We start from the raw sequence: 20,112 nt of genomic DNA on the forward strand, positions 1-20,112 counted from the left end.
TATGTATTTCTATGTCTGTTTATTTGCTTTACTTTTTGTACCCCCTGGATGCAGTTGTAATTCATAAAATTCAAATAATTTTTTTTAAATTAATAAAAATCAGCAGACCTTATATTATTAAGTAAACTGAAATTATTTTATATATAACTTCCTTTAATTTCTCAATCAAGATTCTGTCTGTATGATTCCGGAATGCAAACATGATCTAAAACATGACTGGAAATACTTATTTTTGGTCTAGATGTAATAGGCCAACATATAATAGGCCTACTTCATTGCTCAAAATAAGGTCTCGAATGGCAAATGCTGAATAATAATAATAATTTTGTATTTAATCAATAACAATCATCCACAAAAATATTGTCATAACATGCTGTAATTTGTAAAATCAAGTTTCCTAGCCTTGCCAAGTGAAGCGGTAACATGTCAAAAAAAAAAAAAAAAAAGTTTGCTCTTACAATAATGTGGAGATTTTCAATGACATAATTACTGTGTTCTTCTGATAGAATGAGAAGACATTGAAACAAATCTCCTCTATTTTCATTCAAACGTTGAAATAATCCAGTTTTTCCCCTTTTAATCAAAGTGTCATTGATGAACAAATGTAGTCCACTAGTATTATTGTTTAAGTACATTTTCAAAAGGACCTTCAATACACAGCGCTCGAGGAGAAGAATTAATGTTTTCACACCTTTTGACGCACAAAGGACTGTTGGTTTCGATACACTACGACCCAGGGACATGTATCCCTTCATGGATCACAGGGGCACTTCAAAGACCCAAAGGACCTCACAGGCCATCAAAAGACTGCAAGTTTCTATAAATCAACTTAGACGGCCAGTCAGAACTCATGAAGTTCACTTTCCAGAGGACGGTGTAGGAGAAGGATCTCAGGGACAGTGTTTCTTCTCAGCGTGGTGGATTGTTAACCTAGGTCTGACATGAGGCGGTTTGTCTGCGGGGTCCTGAGCGCAGTCCTCGCGCTCTGGGTCGGTCTGGTGAGCTCCACGGCGTCGTTTCCTGGATTCCACGAGGCGTTCAAGAACAGGATGCGTGCACCTGGCAAACACGGCGGAGGTCAGGCGGGTCACAGCCGACACACGAACAGATATCCGCTTTATATGCTGCACCTCTACCGGACCCTTCTAACCGGAGACGACAAACACATGAGCCATGAAAATCCAACTCTGTACGAGTCCGATTCGGTCTTGAGTCTCGTTGCCAAGAGTAAGTATATACATTTTTTATACACATACACACTCACATATATTATTATTATTATTAATTATTATTATTTTTACATTTTTTAATTTTAAACATTTTATTTTATATTCCATTATAACGCTTTACAATATACACTATGGATCGAGTTTTCTTTTAAGACATTTTAGATGTTAAGAATAATATATTAAAATGATACATATATATAATTATTATTAATAAATTAAGATTTTTTTTATTATTATTATTGCACGGCCAGTCGCTGCATTCAGCCGTCATTCATCGCGAATGACTGTTGTAGCTTAATAGACTAACTATATTCTTACAGAACTCGTTTTACCTCCACAATTTTTTATTTTTTTAATAAAACATTGTTTTATTTAAATTATTTGTTTAGTTAATAAAGTTGCCATGCGTTAAGTGGCAATATGTAAAGTCCCCCGCCGGTCATTATCGCAAAACAAATCTCTTCAGGTTTATACAAGACCCCCTGGGAAAATAATTTGATAGGTAGTTTAGCTGGTTCTTGGCTATTAGCCAAGTCATGTATTATGCTTATTAGTTAGCGTGTGTATTAGCTTCAAGACGTCTGTTTCAAAGTGACTTGGGCAGCAATACACATCTAAACAATAAGAACATTCTACTTTATTAACTGCTTGTCCCGAATGTGGCCATGTGTGAAAACATCCTTTAAGATAATTAAACACCACACATCACTTATCCTTTCTAAAATGCTCAACTGTCTGTCCTTTGACCAGTCACTAATTTCTTGTCCATATATTTTTCAGGTTGCCATCAGGTTGGTGACAAACTAGCCGTGACATTTGACATGTCCTCCATATCAGCAGGCGACAACGTCCAGCGGTCCGAGCTTCGCATTCGCCTTCCAGAATTCTCCTCTGAGATGAAAGTGGACATCTATCACGCATCCAAACGTGAGTGCGACCAAAGCCCTTGCGACGAAGTAAGGATTCACCTCGGCACTGTGAAAGCCAAACCAATTGACTCAACCTCCCATTCCTCCTGGAGGGTCTTCAACATCACAACGCTGCTCAAGTACTGGTTACACCAAGGTGAGAGCGTGTTCTCAGAGGAACCCATTCAGATGCCCGCAAGCTCTGAGGGCGAGGGGCATGAAAACATCCAGCATCTGACAGCCAACAGGGTCATGATGGTGGTTTACTCCAAGCAGAACCAGGCAAAGACATCCACCCTCATCCAGACGGCAGAGCACTCCAAGTACGTAGCTCTGGACCGGGCTGGTGGTGGAGGTGAACCTGTGCCCCGGCGTCACAGGAGGAACCATCGGACCGAAGACAAAGTGCGTGACGCAGCAGCCAATGTGATTCCAGTTGTTTTGCAAGAAGAGGAGAAGAAATCTCTCTGCAGGAAGGTGGATATGTGGGTGGACTTTGATCAGATTGGTTGGAGTGACTGGATTGTTTATCCGAAGCGTTATAACGCCTATCGGTGTGAAGGTAGCTGTCCTACACCTGTAGATGAGAGCTTCACCCCAACCAACCATGCCTACATGCAGGTAAGAATCTCTAAATCTTTGAAATAGCCTCAATTAAAATGTTAACTCCATGCTAGACTGACTCAAATGATTGTTGTCTTCTCATCTGCAGAGTCTGCTGAAGCTGCACCACCTAGACCGCGTCCCATGCTTGTCCTGCGTACCCACCCGTCTGACTCCACTCTCAATGCTCTACTATGAGAACGAAAAGATGGTCATGAGACACCACGAAGGGATGGTTGTAGGAGAATGTGGCTGCCACTGAGTCTCCAAAACCCAATTGAACTCAACTCTAGCACTTTGGATATGTTCCTTAAATCCAGAAATACAAATGAAGAAAAATTGCTTTAATTTGTACAGTATTTTCACTTGGAATCACAAGGTATCCTGCACTGAGGCACCTGGATTACTTATTGCTATTTTTGAAAGCTTTGTGTGTTTGCCTAATTTGTAAATAGTAGAGTATGTAAATTACCAAATTTAATAAAAGTGTTCATGATGTAATAAATGTATTTTGTTTTTGTTTTTTTGGAAAATCAGCACATGAATAAGGAAAACATATAAATTCTCTGGTGTTTATTTATTTTTTTATTTTTTTATGCTTAAATGTCCCTTCAGAAATAAAAGGGGGCAGTTTTAAAGAACTTGACAGCCAAAAAAAGGCGGCATTTTACATTCTGTTGGATGACACTTTAGGTGAACATACACATCAGGATAAACAGAAATTAGATTTTACATTACAAAAGTATCAATGCCGAATGGAAAGTGGTCAAATTCGCTGATTGTGGATTGCTAAATTTCTAGGAGTTGGCATCTGGATTTCCTCCACATGACTCTTGATGAGAATATCAGAGAACTGTCGCTCCCTCTGCTGACCATTCTGTAAAACTACACAAATCTGTAGCAAACAAACAGTGTCACATGGTGGCCTGGGAAATGTCTTCCGTGTCTGAGACAGAAGAAGGTCTGCATCGACGTGCATGGGATGCACTATCTGAGATAGTGTCTCTTTCAGGCACAGCAGTGTTAGCTGATGTCGAGAATCTAAAGTAATGGCTTTGTGCGTGTCTTGAATGACAGCATAAGTACAAGAAAAGAAAATATTTAAACCGTAGATAAATGAAAGAGAAAAAGACAGATGACAAGGAAGGAGAAGTCTTCTGTGCATTTATCCTCTCAGGGAACAGTTGTCATCATAGCAATATTTGTTACAGTTGTTGCCTCCTTGTAGCAGGTCTTCTGTTGTAGTTAGATATCCATTTCAAACTGGGCATCATCCCCTTGAAATCAAAACAAAATTTATTTTTAATTTATTTTTAAACCCATAAAGCCTACTGCATTACATGTGATGCAAACATTTCCTCTTAGTTATCAATATGATCAAAACCTTGCTGAAAAACCTGTTGCACACAATCTACTACATGCACTCTGTCATAAGAATGACAATTTAAAATAAAGTAAAAAGCCTTCAGGTCATGGCACACATGTTGCTTTGCTGTGAAATCTTTCATGATTCTAATCAAGTAAACCTAAGAATACATTTTATATCATTAGTGATATTTCAAGATGAACATCTACTGGACTCAAGACACCATTTTTAGAAAATTGTGCATATTTAATATGATACATCATTTACATGAGTATAAATATTAACAACTGCATCAAAATGCAGATTGGGTCTCTGAAAAAAGTGGAGCTGTTTTTAAAAAAACAGTTTAACACTATAAATTACAGTAAATAATATATATTTTTTTTAAACAATATACAATTTATTGTTATTTTATTTTATTATAATAAATATTATCAAATGTAATTCTTTTACATGTCAGGCTTTACATGGGTAATAATTTTAGCTTTAGTACACATTTACCTGTGCTCTTGTCCACTGGGGGGCTGATGCTGTTATTATTGACAGTCTGTTTGGAGTAGACCTTGTCATTATTCATGGTGACCGAAGGAGGACTGGTCACCCCCGGAATGTTAGGGAGGCAGCAGGGCGGTGTGCGGGCCAACGGAGAGCTACGACAGTCCAGTAGGAACTTTCGGTCATAGATGATCCGGGTGCCTATATAATAATTTAGTAATCAAATCAAGATTATATTATGGGAAGGAAACACCAGTCCTATAACAGGCTGCAAGAGCAAAGTTAACAGACATGCCCGTGTAAAAACACATTCAGTCTGTGCCATGTTAGTATTGCGGGTTACATTCAATCCAAACATGTTCAAACATGCTCCTATGACTGTGCGGTTTACAACATTCAAGAGTTGCATTGTTGAGCCTTGTAAAGTGTCAATGTTTGGCAACCAATTTTTCATTAAATTATTTCCTTATGAGAACAGAAACACACAAGCCAACAGGCTGAAATGGAATAGTGAGATACTAACAGACCTGTTGAACCTACTGTGAACAGTCACACACACACACATCCTCAAACTAAGGCTAATAAGTGCATTATGGTATAAACCACAGACTGAAACACCAATATACATAACATTGGTTTATGTGAGTAATCAAGCATGCACACAAATGACAACAGAAGTGATAAACGTGATGCACTTTTTAACCAACAAAAAGTCACATGACAAAAATTCCCAAGAGCAATATATCATGCACATAATGCATTCCATGATGTACATTACGGCTTGACTGATAATCTAGACAAACAGTAAAAGATACACGGTCCTTATGCACTAGAAAAGCAGAAGTGGCCATTAACAATGGGAAACCAACAGTCACATGCTGTAAGAGCCATCATGTCCTCTTTTGTCGACTGTTTACAATCTCTGTCATCTGACAAAATCCACAATGTATATAATAAAAATATATATATAACAGACATGATATATGTATCTATTTTTCAGAATTGCTCAAGAGCCTCTTCCAGATTTTTACTCTCCAGAGTAAAAAGCCAAAAGCTTTTTATTATCCCTTACGTTAAGGTTACAGTTCAAAGGCCAACAATACATAAACAGGCAGAGGGCCGTGAGCACGCGCACCGCGGTGTGTCATGCACAAAGACAATGCGAGCGGTGCGCGAGCTCTGATGTGCATCGCTATGTCGCGGTCAAAACAAAAACAATGCATGCACTGCGACAGCTGCGAATGCCCCCAAACGATTCATCTGCAAGCTCGTGACATTTACCTCCAGGAGTCGTGCTAAAAAGGGTCCCTCCGGGTGTTGTAGAGTAATCATGAGGCATATGGGCCGCATCGTTGATTGTGACTCGTCTGGTGGTGGGAATTGCCTGACTGGTGGTCTTCTGAGTCTGACTCCTCAAGGACATTTTCAACACTAGTCTCCCAATCACTAATTCAGCCAGCTGCCTTTATCAAATACTGTTTTTGCAGCTTAAAGCAAAAGAATAAAACAGTTTAGCTCGAATTTAACATGGGAAATGTAACGTTATATGTTAGCAGCAGTTCATTATCATTCGTTACTTTATAGAATTATTTACCTTGTCCGTTTCTGGCAAACTTGACTACATACAAAAATAAATAATAATACTAAATTTTGGAGGCTGTATAACACTTCATTCACACATTCACACTCGCAAACTAGCTAAAATGCTAAGCTTCTCCGTGACCACGTTTTCTTTCTCACTCCCTCATGCACACACCAAGCACTCAGCAAAACACGAGCAGGAAAGCGCTATTTAAAACGGAGAATTGGTGCAATGGCGCCCCCACTGGTGTGCGGTGGTATTGCAAAAGGGCGATGGGAAATGTAGTCCCCTACCACCAACCGCCCCCGTGCGATAGTTCCGCCGAAATTACTTAAGAGATGATCTTACTTAGAGGGTGTTCTTTGTAATACAAAAACAAAAATCTGTTAGAATTTCTCTTTATTTAATTTTTTTACAAAGATAATGAATAGCCTTTTTCGAATAATTTTAAGTATCACACATTCTGTAAAAAATATTTAAAATTAATTTTCTATACAGCACAGTACATAGCAACATCAGAAAAAACTACTGTATTTAATAGACGTGGATATACAAATTTAATACTCGATATGCAAATTATGATTATTTTGTCAACACCATAAGATTTTCTGTGACTATGCTCATAAGTTGGAGCTGAAAATTAGTTTTGACACATCTCTGTTCATTTATTATTTTATGTTAAGCCTACTGGATTTATAAATGCATATCAGTAATATTTAGCACATTCTCTCACACACGCACACAGTGTCACATTATGTCACATGTTTCTTTATTAATTTTTGTAAATGATCTGAGCTGGTGTGCAGGGTAAATGATCTATACATATCTTCATGTCAGAATGAATCTGAATAAAAGGCTTGTATACATATTCAATGTTCCCATTTCCTCTGTTATACAGTTAAAAAGAAAAAGAAAAAAAGGAAATAAATGTTCAAATAGCTACAAACCCTCTACATTCCCCATGACATGGGCATGTATGTATTTTTTGGATTCTAACTAATATACTTAAAGTACATCCATAACAACTCTAATAAGGGTGCATAGCATTCTAATTAAATATACGTTTTGTCATATATTTATACATAGATTCTTTATTAAAAACATCTTTTCTGTGCATGTGCGCAGTTGCATTCCTTAGTACAGAGTAATATGATATTGCGTTTATATTGTCATTAATCCATTCTAAAGGAGTATAGGTGAAGTCTATTTTTGCAACAGTTAAACACTGTACATAAACTGTTTTTAATACATAATGATTGCAATGTTAAATAGTTTTGTTCCAAAAATATATTCATAAATAAAAAAATGAATTAATTAATAAAAACGTTCTCTTCCTTTCCCCACCGTTTGTTTTCAGAAATGTTATGTCTTGGCCAACAATTACAGCAGCAAATTCCAATAAGATGTTGAACATGTATGTATCCATGTCCTTCATGCTGAGGTCACTTCCCTTACCCACTTACCAACACCCCTGATAACCCTTATACTCCCTTGAGTGGATGTAGGATTTACTGCTCAGTATGTATTATTAAGTAGAATAATGGAAGATAAATCATCTGTAAACATAAACCTGAGTGAACTGTAGAAAACAATATACAGTGAAGGCAGAACTTATGAGTGTTTTAATGCAAAGGGATGTTTGCCTTCTCACAAAGCACACAATTTCAAGAAATAAACAAAAACATTAGGATCTGATTACACATTTTCTTAAAATATGAAAGTACAATCATTGTCATTCGTCCAATTGTCCATGCATTCCATGAATCTTTTTTTTTTTCTTAGTTTGGAGGATAAGTTAATTTATTCATTCACTCACTCATTCATTCAATGGGCAAATGTGTGAGCCAGTATGTCACGGTGTGCTCGTGACTACCTAAGCTACTGTGCTATGATTAAATGCTGAGCACCGTACCTGATTTCATTATGCTTGCCAGCCATTTAAAGAAACCTTGTCCATTAAAGTGAAACAGCTACTGTTCAGTGAACTTGAGTTGGCATGTAGATCACATAATTGCATACGGTGTGAGATACTCATGCATGCTGTTATATCTCTTGAATCGTATACAGTACGTCTTACAAATGCTACTAAAATGTTGGGTTACTACAGTTTATACTGAACACACAAGCGCTCATAGACAGAAAAACACACGCACACACAACCAACAACGACGCAGTATTCCAACTGTTGCAGCACGTTTGATATTATTGCTTTGGTAGACTATGCTTCAAAATTATTTGTGGATGTTTGGGGTCTCTCGTACTCAAAAATAAAGAATAACAACTAAAAAAGACATGAGAATGACAGTAATAGGGAATCGGTTACATGAAGTTGCAATAGTAGTTATTGTTATCATTAAGCTTCTCATAGTTACCTAATAACCTTGTTGGTGTGTGTTGGTACTGGTAAAAGTGAGACATTTGAAGCCAAAAAGTGAGACAGACAGTTGTGAGTTCACAGTTCAGGGGTCAATTTTAAGGTGGACTTTCACAGTGCTGTCTGTGTATGTATCAGTCTATTTTTAACTGTACATCTTAATGAAAACACACAAAAAGAATAATCGAAGAGCAAAGTTTAAAACGCTTCCTTGTCGAGTAACTCCATCCGAAATCCCAAACATTACAAAGGCAGTTACTCAGAGATAGTCCCCAAGCCCCACACATCACAACCGTTTTTTTAATTCATAAATCTAAAATAAATAAAAACATCCAGGCCTAATGCGGGCCCAAGAGAACAGCATGAAACCAGCATGCAATGCTACATTAGTCTGAAATCGGTCTGACATGGCGGTTTTAGTCAAGCAGCTGAGCGACGAATGTGAATGAACGGATGGTCAGTAGGTCAGAGGTTAGAGCTGTGAACTGTCAGACAAAGCACATACCTTCTGTAGGTTGCCATTTTGGGCGTTACATACAAAGCTACACTACCTGCAACAAATAAATGGGTTAGTTTTTTTAAACAGAGGGGGGCTTAAAATTCAAAATGAGAGATATAAAGTTCAAAAGAACGTGGCTACGCTTCACAAAGTGGAAATAAATGAACGCAGATGCTCATGAGCAGGAGAGCACAGTGGCTTGTTGTCATCCACATGGCAAACACTAAATGAGCTCTGACCTATTCGGAAAAGAAGCCCAGTACCAAGCCAGAAGCGAGTACACATGCGTTAGATACCGCCACACACACACACACACACACAGACGCACATTCACATAGCATAAGAGTGCATATATCACATTGAATAACAGGATAAAGGGCCTATGGAAAATGATGTGATGGGCCTAGCATCCACTATGCTGCTGCGTATTGACAATCAATCAATTTCACAAATTAAAGAACTGTTGCTGTTTTTTGGGGGGGGGTTGTGTTTCCCAAGACCCTTTGTTTCAAGAGCTTCTCGTTTTCAAGAGCAAAGGTCCAATGTTTTTCCCTCCCCGCTGCCTGTCCTGGAACGGCCCTTTACCTTGTACCCCTTCAGTTTTTTAAATAATGACAGCTCATAGGTCATGCAGCAGCAGTCAGTCATGCATTTACAGTTGACAGGAAGCACTTTTGTTGCTTTTTTTTTTGGGTGGTTTTCTTCACGTTTTGTATAAAAATGTCATGCCCTATTCTATTTGTATGTTTTCTTTTTCTTCTGTTAAAAATGTTACAAAACTACAGGTAGAGAACTCCTTCTCCTTGTTGGTTTCCAGTGGGGCTCAATGGTTGCTTTGCTGTAGGATTTGGGCGCGATGTGTTGTTCTTTCACTGTACGTTTTGTTTTTTCCCCTCATCGCTCAATGTCTGCCAGTCTCCCATTCGTGCGTAGATGAAAGGTGGTTTGGCAGTGGATGTTGGACCCTGGAAGAGCAATCCTTCATGAACAAAATTCTAATTCAAAGAGACATTGTCTGAAGCAAAGTCACTCTGGCTAAAACTGTTAGCCAAATCACTCAAGCTCAGCAAAGCTAGACTGCCCCATGGGTTTGAAGTTATTCTTATGTAATACACCAATCATTTTACCTGTCCCGTACCTTCAGGACAGTTTGTGTTTAATTCAGTGCTTTACTCTCCGCAGACTGGAGTGCTTCACAGTTTTCGCTTCCATGCCCAACTGGAGAAAAGAAGGAGGGAGGAGAAAGACAAGTGAAAAGATGACTGAATCATTATGTAAGTGTAGTGTAGTTGTTAACTAAAGGTAATTTGGGTATTTCATTAGACTGATTTACTGATCAAATATGCCCTTCATTAAATAAGTCTATGTTTTGAGTTTGAATGAACTGAATGAACTGAGATATCCCATTCAACTTTGCAGCACCAATAAAATCAATGCACAGCAAAATAAAAATAAAAAGATTTGTTTGGTGGTAATACTTGTGATGTTAAACACTTTTTCTAGAGTCTCCTAGATTTGTAGACATGAAAATCTTAATAAATGGTAAGCATACACAAATGATTCAGTGACTTATGGCACACAAAAACATTTTAACTTGTCACCTATTGCTGTAATTATGTGACCTATGAAGGCAAAACTGAAACAATCAGTGAATGTATATAAAAAAAGAAATGTTTCTTGACCACCAAATCACGTGACACCGCTGAAAATCATTTTTACTGTATTTTTGAAAATCCTAAAAATACAATGAAAATAACAAAACATTTTAAAACATTACTGATCCAAACTTTTGAATGGCTGTGTATATACAGTAGAATAAATGTATATTAGCAATCGCAAATAGCAAAAAATAAATGAATTAGGAACAAATCAGACAATAAGAAAATATAAAATAATATCTATGAAATGCTAGAAAACCGAAAACTAAATTTCCCATCATTATTAATGAAATCTCAAAATGGTGAGTCAGATCAATACATTCATGTGATACTATTAAAAAAAAAAACCTGAAAGAAAACAGATGACTTACCTTGGTCACAACATTCCCATGCTCATCAATAAACTGCTCTTCATGTAGATGAGCACTGGTGAGATCAACTGGATCCTCCTTCTGCAAAGAGAATATAATAGTTCAATTAATTATCATGACAGAATAATCAAAGTCAAGACTGTGCCCAAAAACATGCTCTTTGCTCAGACCGGACAGGCCCAGGGGACACACCTGTGCCTTCCGTCTGTCCTGGTCCCATGCACGTACTTCCCCCTCCTGATGGGGGAAGCCCAGCCCTTTATCAAAGGGCTGAGTGCCCAGCAGACGCCCGCACAGGACCTCCGAATGCCCTGTATCACATACCGGTGTAAGCAGGGCCTCCTGTGCTACACGGGACTGATGGTGGTCCTGAGACGATGACATCATGGTCTCCACGGTCTGCCTCGCTTTGGGTTGGGACCAGCTGTGAAGAGAGTCTTTCTCCTGCGAGTAAGGCTGGAAGGCACCGCCGCTGAGCCTGCCAAGGAAGGACGGACAAAGACGGTGAAAACTTATCTGTCTAAAGGACCATTCACACCAAGAACTATAAAGATAACTTTAAAGTTTTAATAATGTTCTAATTCTATGAGAACAGTGACGTCCACACCACAACATGGAACACTAACATAATCCGTACCTGTCCCCGTTGTGTTCAAGGGCTCGGGTCAGTCCGGTTCTCTCGCACAGCTGAGCGTAGAGCTGTTGCCCTGTAAGAACAGAAAACTTTTCCTCTGAACTTGTCCCTTTTCCACCCTTTGCTCCTCCTCTAGCTACACCCGTCAAACTGCCGCCCACTGCCGCTGCCTCCGCTGTCCTCTTGTCCTCCGACCTCTGACCTCTAGCTTGCCCATTGTAGTTGGCCTTTGGGACGGCACCTCTGGCCCACGCTTTTTCTGTGCTTTCCGACACGGGCTCGTGCTGTCTGTCGTCTTCCTCTATCTCCTCTTCCTCCTCCTCCTCCTCCAGCTCCATGATAGAGCCACTTGCCCCACTGGCTCCGCTGCTGGGCCTCCCCAAACTGCTGCAGGGCAAGCTCAATGTGTTGGCCTCCGAGTCGTCTGCGTGGCTACTACCATCCAGGGACGAATCCTCAACGGTCACCAGGGATGGACTGACCCCCGCTGGCCACACCTGCACATCTGACATCTCCATCATAGTGTCCTCCTCAGTGGTGGCAATGGGCGCACACTCCAGACTCGAAACCTCCTGCCAGTAGGGCTCGATGCCCAGCGGAGAGGGCAGGCTGTACTGCATAGAAGCGGGGGAGAGCAGCTCCTCCTGGACCAGCCCGTAACCTGAGAGATGGCCAGACAACAAAAGGCAACGCTAACACCACACAGACACAGTCTGGGGTCTCAGAAAGTTCATGCATAACACTGTGCTCTGGGTGCAGTCAAAGTCTGTCATTATATATGTGAACGGAAGTGTTCTAACGCAAAGCATTAGCATAAGAACAGGGCCACGGAAAGTTCATTTGGCAGAGAGAGATTGGATTCACTCACAACAAGCAATCCACGTTCAACTTTTAAACTAATTATCAACTTTTAAAGGAATATTCTGGGTTTTCTCAACCTAGGGGCAGCATTTGAAAAAAGTATCTTGAGTATCCTGTTTGAAAACTGACTGTTGGAGCAGAGGGAAAGAAAAATGCAAGGCTATACTTTAAGCCAAATCAAGTATTTTCATTTTGAAACAAAATCAGGCCAGTTCCAAACAACTTGCCCAAGATAAACACCTTTGAACTACCATTGGTCAATGGTGATTATTTCATAGGTACTCCATCTTCTTTGTCATGGAAATCTTCTCCAATTCATTTCTTCTGTTAAGTTCTTTGAGGTCAGTGTGTTGATTTTAGAGCCTTGTGTCATTGTTTTTACTACAGTTTGAGTAAATACAACAAACTGGAGAGCTAAAAACTGGAGTTGTACTTGCAATTGAAAGCAACACTGGCATTTTTATTTTTATTTTTTGTTTAAAGCAATCTATTGAATAAAGAACTGAATTTTATGCTCTCTAAACACTAAGCATTAAATATAGCAAAAATATAGCCTGGATGTTTGCTAACAATATACCACTGCTCAGGTAATTTTTTTAGCCATATACAAAGAGCACTTGAGAACACGCGTGAGTATATCAGGGTTCAAAGTGACAAAAGCAAAATTTTGCAATAACTGTAATACTAACTATTGAATTATACTAAGTATAATAGAATAGTTATCAAATCTTAATTTAGTCAAAAATAATACAAAATATAATTTAAAGTCGCAATGTAACATAAGTAGTGATGGATATATCCAATAAAACGTCTGTCTAGTTTCACCGGAAGATCAATTTAAAACATTTTAAAACTTTTAATTAATTAATTAAGCATATACATGAATTATTTATTCAAAATTAAATAAATAACATTCATTTGCAAAACAAAATGTTTAATGGCGACCTCAAAAAAGTTTCATTTTTTGGTTCAAGAACAAAACACTCAAAAATGTATATTGCAATATACTGTAGTATACTAGATTTAAGTATACTAATATTCATTTGCACATGTGAGGGGACAATAAGGGACAAGTAATGTTATGTTGTTAAGTTCAATTTGTTGAAACCCAGAATATTTCTTTAACATACACACTAATATGCTCAGATTCAAAATAGACTCATGTCAACTCTTTCTTTCTCATATACTTAAGAAAGTTGTGTCCATGACCACGCAGTACATCCAACTTAATGAGTATGCAACAATGGCTTTTCTCTTGTGTGTATGATCATAATGTAGGATACACATTCCTGGCATTGTTCAAATGAATATGGAATTGCAATATATATATAAGTGATTTGTATTTGCATGATGTGTGCAGTAGTATGTATGATTAATAAGAACACACAATTGTTTTAAAGAGGCATTTTGGATTATTACACTGTAAAACCGAACAGTGAAATTAATCAAATGAAATTAGTTAATTGCACTCAAATAATAACGAAAGTTCATTGGACTTAATTTAAATAAGTTCTGTTAACTCAAAAATTTGTTGTAGTGAGGTGAACTTAAAATGATTGTGTTTTCTAGTTCCCAGCATGCTTTGCATCAGAAAACAAGGAAAATAAATTTAGAAATTAAGTGTTATTTTGTGTGTTTTTACACAAGATTAACACAGAGGGACATAAGTTAATACATAAATGTTGTGTTATATTAGATTTTACAAAGGTTTATGTTATGTTGGATTTGTAGTGTTATCGTTGTGGTGAAGAGTAGAGCCTGTGGTTAGACTGAAGATGGACAACAAAAGCCTAATTTTGAGTGTATTTCCCACATTATAGGAGTTGAAAAATAGATAAAATTATGAGTGAATTACTCCCTAATTATTAGTTCAGAAATATAATTATTTAAGATAACTCTGAGATAATTTAAGGCAACTGGAATTAAATTTTTTAAGTTTATGTAAACTTAAAACATTTAAAAACATCACTTAAATGTTTTTATGTAATCTGTTACAAAATATTTTTTGAGTTCTGTGAACTTATCAGGGTTTACAGGTTTAATAGGGACCATCTCTTACTTAAACTTAAAACTTTTCTAATTTACTTTGTCATTCTTACAGCACAACAAAAGTAAATATTATATATATATTTTTTAATTCAGGCTAAAGGTATATATAAAAATAAAGTAATTAAAATAAAATCATCAACCATGGCTATTTTATCACTTTATTATATTACTGGACTCTGCAGGGAGTCTGGCAATTATTGTTTGATTTCAGATTAATTTTTGTGAAACAATGAAAATATCAACAAAAAATACAATATTAACTTAATATGCTTAAAGCAACTAAAGTTTTGCTAAATTAAGAAGCTAAAGTTCAGCCAAATGTTTTTTTTTTGTTCCTATCAGAATAAAAAGTGTTAAACAAAATTCAAATGTAAACATATATGACCATGTACTTAACATTGCAATGTATGCAACTAAAAGAATGCAAACACATAAATATAAAATAAAAAAATACGTTATAATGCAATAAATAATTTTTTGCTAAAAACAGATTATTAAAATGTTACTATTCGCATTTAGAAAGTTTAAATAGTTATCCATATGGAAAAACTCACCTAATAACACAAAACAAGAACTAAAAGTTGAGATAACAAAAAAGGCTTGTCAAGAGTTGTTGCAGTATTAAGCTATTTCACTAATTTATCAAACAACTGGCTCCATATGAGCAAATGTTGTAGCTGTATATGTATGTGGATGGATTCATGGATGGTTCAGTGGTTGGATGGATGATATATTACTGTTGTAATGAAATGATAATTAAAAGAAGAAATGAAGAGAATTAGGATGATTTACAGCAATGAGTTAGTGGAGACCTTCACTGTGCCCCCCGGTAATGAATTACACACATGTGACTGTGAGTCAGAGACACGTACACAGTGCACGCTGTGAGACACAACAAATCTACTGTCACTGCAATACAAATAAACAACACAACATGGGGCAAATGTATAAAGAGACACAAACCTAAAAACACACTCACACCCAAACAGGTACACATGCAAATAAATGTAAACACACTCAAACAGTCAAACACACATAACATTACAGCACAACACACAACACCAAATTATGGCTCTGAAACGTCTTCATATTACACACAACACTATTCTGAGTGATCTGATTATCTTAAATGGCCTGATAAGGTGGTTAGATATTTCTTATCACACACACAGATATAGATTAGGACTGCATTCACATCTTATAATTATATTTTGCATTTGATAATTTTATGAAAATGTTGTTTCTGTTCTTCAATTGGTTTATACAGCCATTTTTAGTCTCTTTTAGCCAGGAGAAAGGAATTAGCCTTGAAAAATAATGGTTATATATATATATATATATATATATATATATATATATATATATATATATATATATGTTAGCCACAAGGGGGTGATAATAGCTACACAATTTTCTTGTTTGTGAATACAGTCCATGACATCAGCAACAACACAGAGCTCTGCGGTAAAAAATGGCGTCACACAATCAACACGCTTGAAACACACCAACAACAATAAATCAGTTGAAACATAATGTTCCAAAAATGCTTCTGCAACACGATACAGTCACAGATACATTTTCCAGAGCATAATGTAAACTGTTGCCAACAGAACAGTAGGGGCTAAAACAACATTAATATATTCACCAAAGACGAGAAGAAGAGTTACTGGAGTTACTGAAATTCAGGAGTTTAACCGCCACTCAGGAAAACAATTAGTGAAAATATACACAGGAAGAAACCCATACATTGAAAGCATGCCATGCATACACAAGTTTGTTATAGAGCAACAGAAACAAAGGCCTCTTTTCACTTGAAGGCCTCACAAGTAATTTTTTTTTCAGAAAAGACAAAAAAAAGAGCACGTCAATCAGCATGCACATGCTTACAGACAGCACAGCTCCCACACAGAATGGGAACTAGAAAACATACAAAGAATGACAGGAAAAGAGAAGGCCCAGAGGAGGTCATTATGAGGTCGGAGGTCGAAGAGGAGAGCTGTGAGGAGGAAGAGGAGGGCGGCTGGGCTGCAGATGACATGTATAGAGAAAGAGAAGAGGGAAAGAGAGAAGGAGAGGCGCAGACACAAGTATGGAGGCCTGTTGTCTTCTCTTAAAGTACTCATCCATATGAGCCTACATACTCCTATCTGTTCCTCACTGGCATATTTGAAAAAACACTAGTAAAGTAACATATTACTTTTTAAATTTCCGAGAAAATGTTTTCCAAAAAAATAATATCAGTAATCTTTTTTTCCCATTTATTGACTGACAAGTCTCCTGTCCCCATACAGGAAGAAATCGGAAGTACAGAGGCGTTGTGTGCGCTGTGTGAACATGATGTAGTTTTAGGCTAAATGTGAATGTGCATTAATTCATCCCACTCGCAAAAAAAAAGAAAAAAAAAGATTTACTAATCATTAAAATGAATTAAAACCTTGAAATGCAAACTCAGAATATAATGCAAACCTATAATAATTAGATGTTGAATAACACAAATCAATAAAAAGTCACCAAGTTAACTTAATTAGTAATTTTTTTATGCAATATTGTAATGCATTACTTAAAAAAAAAACTTTCCCCAACACTGCTTCACTCCATAAATATAAATCTAAAATAAACATAATTTAAAAAATTCCCAATGTCATTATTTCCCTTTATATATTCTTTTCCAATAGCAATACTTAATACTAAATCTAAAAATTTTCCTTTGCATTTTCCCACAATTATTTATAAATATTTGCAATATGTGTATGATATAATACTACACAAATTTGCTGTAATACCATTTGTTATACTCCATGAGTACCTGTTGCATTCAAGGAGACTTGAAAAGGAATGCAACCACATGACACTTTGTTGCTACAGAGAGATTTTTTAGTAATGAATGGAAAAGGTGGGAATCATAGCATTGCCATGGCATGTCTGATTCATCATAAAAATAAAAAAAAATCTCATTAAATCCTGTCTCAAACGTTCTTTCAACCTAAATATCATGCTCAGGATTTTGGGAGACTCGAGATAGTATGCAATTAGTGGCCAAACCATGCAGCTCCAAAAATCTATGCATTGGTTTACTTGGTGTCTAATGTCATTTCACTCATAAAAGTCCAGAGGATTAGAAGATCAGTGCAAGCTGCAGTCTGTTCTTACCGTTGATGACACTAGGGGAAAGCAGAGCGGAGTCCCGATCAGCCAGTCTGTGGGCTCCTTCCTCGGCCGCCTCGGGAAGCACCCGTGGAGCCTGAGCCTCCAGAAACTTCACAATATCTGCCCGGTCAATGTTCTTCAAAGCTCCATGAAGGTTCTCCACTGAAGATATGATGATGAAAGAGTATGCAAATACAAGGAAACAGGACATGAATTAACAATGAACAGCTTTATTTTTTATTAACGAACATTTACAGTGCTTAATAAATACTGCAAATACTGCAATTTAATCCACTATTTTTATTTTAGTTTTGTTTTAGTTTTATGTCCACCTTGCGTTGATTATTTTATTGCAGTTCAGGGCTTTTAATTCAAAAGTTTTCATCTTGGTTGATTATAATAAACCATTATGTATAAATGATATGTATCAAGCCACAAAGATGTAGAGGGTTAATTATGGATCCTCACTCTTGGCCTTCTTGCCCTCTCGGCTGACCCACAGGTTGAGCAGAGCTGAACTCTGGTCCAGGAGGGAGTTGGGATTCTCCACTCTGATCCGGTTTATGTCGTCCACACTGAACTGCAGCTCCCTTGCCAGCTCTACAAATTACACAGACGAAAGCACTTATAGAATGTGAGTTAAGGGGGAAAAAATGAGAGGTTATGAAAAGAGATACATACAAGAAGTAAAGCCCTTACCGGTCCAGCTCAGTCCCAGCTGTTCTGCTATTACTGTGATCTTTAGCTCGGTTCTCTCCATGGCATTCACAGTGGCTGAATCAAAGAAAAAATATATCACTGTTTCCACAGACAGTCCAATAATGAACCACTTTAATGACATAACCAGCTATGCTAGTAGTGGATAACATATATTTCACTCTGGCTTTCACTGTAAAACCCAAGAGACGTAATACAATATAGACTATAGACCACAATAACAATATAACCATATATTTGGGGTTAGTTGATATATGGTCTTATCTGTGATATATAAATAAATGAACATATGCACTACCACTCAAAAATTTAGGATCTGTGAGGTTTTTAAATGTTTAAGTTATGCTCACCAAGGCTGCTTTAATTTGATCAAAAATTCAGTAAAAATCATATTATTTTGAAACACTACTACTATTTTAAATAACTGTTTTCTATTTTATTGCATTTTAATATGTCATTTATCCCTGTGATGGCAACGCTGAATTTTCAGCATCATTACTTCCTTCAGAAATCATACTAATATGCTGATTTGTTGCTCAAGAAACATATTATAATATTATTAATGTTTAAAACTGTTTTTGCTGCTTGACATTAAAATCATTAATGTGCTTACTGTCATATTTGATTAATTGAATGCATCCTTGCAGAATAAAAGTATTAATAAAAAAAATAAAAAAATCTTACCAACCCTAAAATTTTAATCAGTAGTGTATACTTGTGTTGGTATATGAATAATGAACATGTTCAGTAAAGAACTTGTCAATTAAGATCTGAATAACAGGAAAGTAATGAAAACAACCTCTACGAGAATGGCATCTATAGTTTTCATTGAGAACTGTATATGAAATTAATGTAATGGAAACACAGCCACTATATGGTAAAACATCTTGTCAAATTTCCCAAATATAGTAAAATGACCTAGATTAGTTATAACTGGTGACTGAAACTATAACATTGATCATCACTTACCAAGACCTGGTCAAAATCTGCGCTCTACATACATTAGATGGCTTCATCTGCTTCAGGAACAATGAAGATATGACGTGTTTTGGAGGGCAAAACCACTTCGAACCTTTCTATTATCACTCCCGCACCTTCAACACCTCTCAACATTCTTCTCAATTCATCATTCTCAATGCTGGAGCTTGCCATGCTAAGAGTATTTATGCTGGAATCAAACCAGCACCATGCGCTACATTATTGCTCATTCATATTAAATATAACGGCCGCACATTTCTTTGAATTGTCTGTATAAGTTGCAGCCCCTCTGAGTGCAATCCCAGCATCACCCTCATAAAAGAGAGCAGTGCTCAGCATCCAATGCCCAGTCACAGCCATGCATGATTGAGTGGGCAAATATAGTAGCAAGGATATAGGCACAGCATTCAGAAGCCCCCCTCCTCCATAGCTGAGGGGACACATCATGATGCCACTATATCTTACCCAGACCAGGCTCATTCAGGGCGCTGTACCTCTCCCTCAGGGCGAGAGGGGTCAACGTTCTCCTCCGCTCGTCGCTTCCCACCACCTAAAACAAAAATACTGAGTAAATACAGTGCTGTACTTTTGTCTTTCATAAAGTATTTTGTTTAAACATATACAGTGACAACAAGGCAAAG

The 20,112-nt window shown here is 37.1% G+C and overlaps 3 protein-coding genes across 8 annotated transcripts in view; 1 reads left to right on the plus strand and 2 right to left on the minus strand.

Moving 5' to 3' along the window:
- Positions 1-368: 368 nt before the first annotated feature.
- Positions 369-3,398, plus strand: LOC113064231 (nodal homolog 2-A-like). The gene is made up of 3 exons (XM_026234885.1): positions 369-1,227; positions 2,010-2,758; positions 2,850-3,398. Exons 1-3 carry the CDS (start codon positions 942-944, stop codon positions 3,000-3,002), a joined length of 1,188 nt encoding a protein of 395 aa, XP_026090670.1. The 5' UTR covers positions 369-941; the 3' UTR covers positions 3,003-3,398.
- LOC113064232 (eukaryotic translation initiation factor 4E-binding protein 2-like) lies at positions 3,339-6,381 on the minus strand. The gene is made up of 4 exons (XM_026234886.1): positions 6,196-6,381; positions 5,883-6,088; positions 4,608-4,802; positions 3,339-4,017 (listed from the first exon to the last, which is right to left on the minus strand). Exons 2-4 carry the CDS (start codon positions 6,022-6,024, stop codon positions 3,986-3,988), a joined length of 369 nt encoding a protein of 122 aa, XP_026090671.1. The 5' UTR covers positions 6,025-6,088; positions 6,196-6,381; the 3' UTR covers positions 3,339-3,985.
- A 635-nt stretch (positions 6,382-7,016) lies between these two features.
- The window catches only part of LOC113064229 (ankyrin-1-like), a 63,581-nt gene continuing 50,485 nt past the window's right edge, over positions 7,017-20,112 (minus strand). For 4 of the 6 annotated variants that reach the window (XM_026234884.1, XM_026234881.1, XM_026234879.1 and 1 more), the window contains 9 exons: positions 19,937-20,021; positions 18,476-18,550; positions 18,245-18,376; positions 17,780-17,938; positions 11,723-12,380; positions 11,278-11,563; positions 11,086-11,166; positions 10,195-10,274; positions 7,017-10,021 (listed from right to left, as the gene is read on the minus strand). In XM_026234884.1, the coding sequence (XP_026090669.1) occupies positions 10,218-10,274; positions 11,086-11,166; positions 11,278-11,563; positions 11,723-12,380; positions 17,780-17,938; positions 18,245-18,376; positions 18,476-18,550; positions 19,937-20,021 (1,533 nt within the window). In that variant the 3' untranslated portion in view covers positions 7,017-10,021; positions 10,195-10,217. Of the gene's footprint in view, positions 10,022-10,183; positions 10,275-11,085; positions 11,167-11,277; positions 11,564-11,722; positions 12,381-17,779; positions 17,939-18,244; positions 18,377-18,475; positions 18,551-19,936; positions 20,022-20,112 lie in introns of all 6 variants that reach the window. The other 2 variants (XM_026234883.1, XM_026234880.1) reach the window with 2 other exon arrangements.

Source organism: Carassius auratus, chromosome 46 (genome assembly GCF_003368295.1).
Source record: "Carassius auratus strain Wakin chromosome 46, ASM336829v1, whole genome shotgun sequence".
NCBI classification, from domain to species: domain Eukaryota; kingdom Metazoa; phylum Chordata; class Actinopteri; order Cypriniformes; family Cyprinidae; genus Carassius; species Carassius auratus.

Excerpts from the sequence above, each read along its gene's own strand:
- LOC113064231 (XM_026234885.1), top strand. The coding sequence starts at position 942 with ATGAGGCGGTTTGTCTGCGGGGTCCTGAGCGCAGTCCTCGCGCTCTGG. Across the intron at positions 1,228-2,009 it reads CTTGAGTCTCGTTGCCAAGA|GTTGCCATCAGGTTGGTGAC; the intron begins GTAAGTATATAC and ends TATATTTTTCAG. Across the intron at positions 2,759-2,849 it reads CCAACCATGCCTACATGCAG|AGTCTGCTGAAGCTGCACCA; the intron begins GTAAGAATCTCT and ends TCTCATCTGCAG.
- LOC113064232 (XM_026234886.1), bottom strand. The coding sequence starts at position 6,024 with ATGTCCTTGAGGAGTCAGACTCAGAAGACCACCAGTCAGGCAATTCCC. Across the intron at positions 4,803-5,882 it reads TTTTAGCACGACTCCTGGAG|GCACCCGGATCATCTATGAC; the intron begins GTAAATGTCACG and ends ATTATTATATAG. Across the intron at positions 4,018-4,607 it reads CCCAGTGGACAAGAGCACAG|GGGATGATGCCCAGTTTGAA; the intron begins GTAAATGTGTAC and ends TTTGATTTCAAG.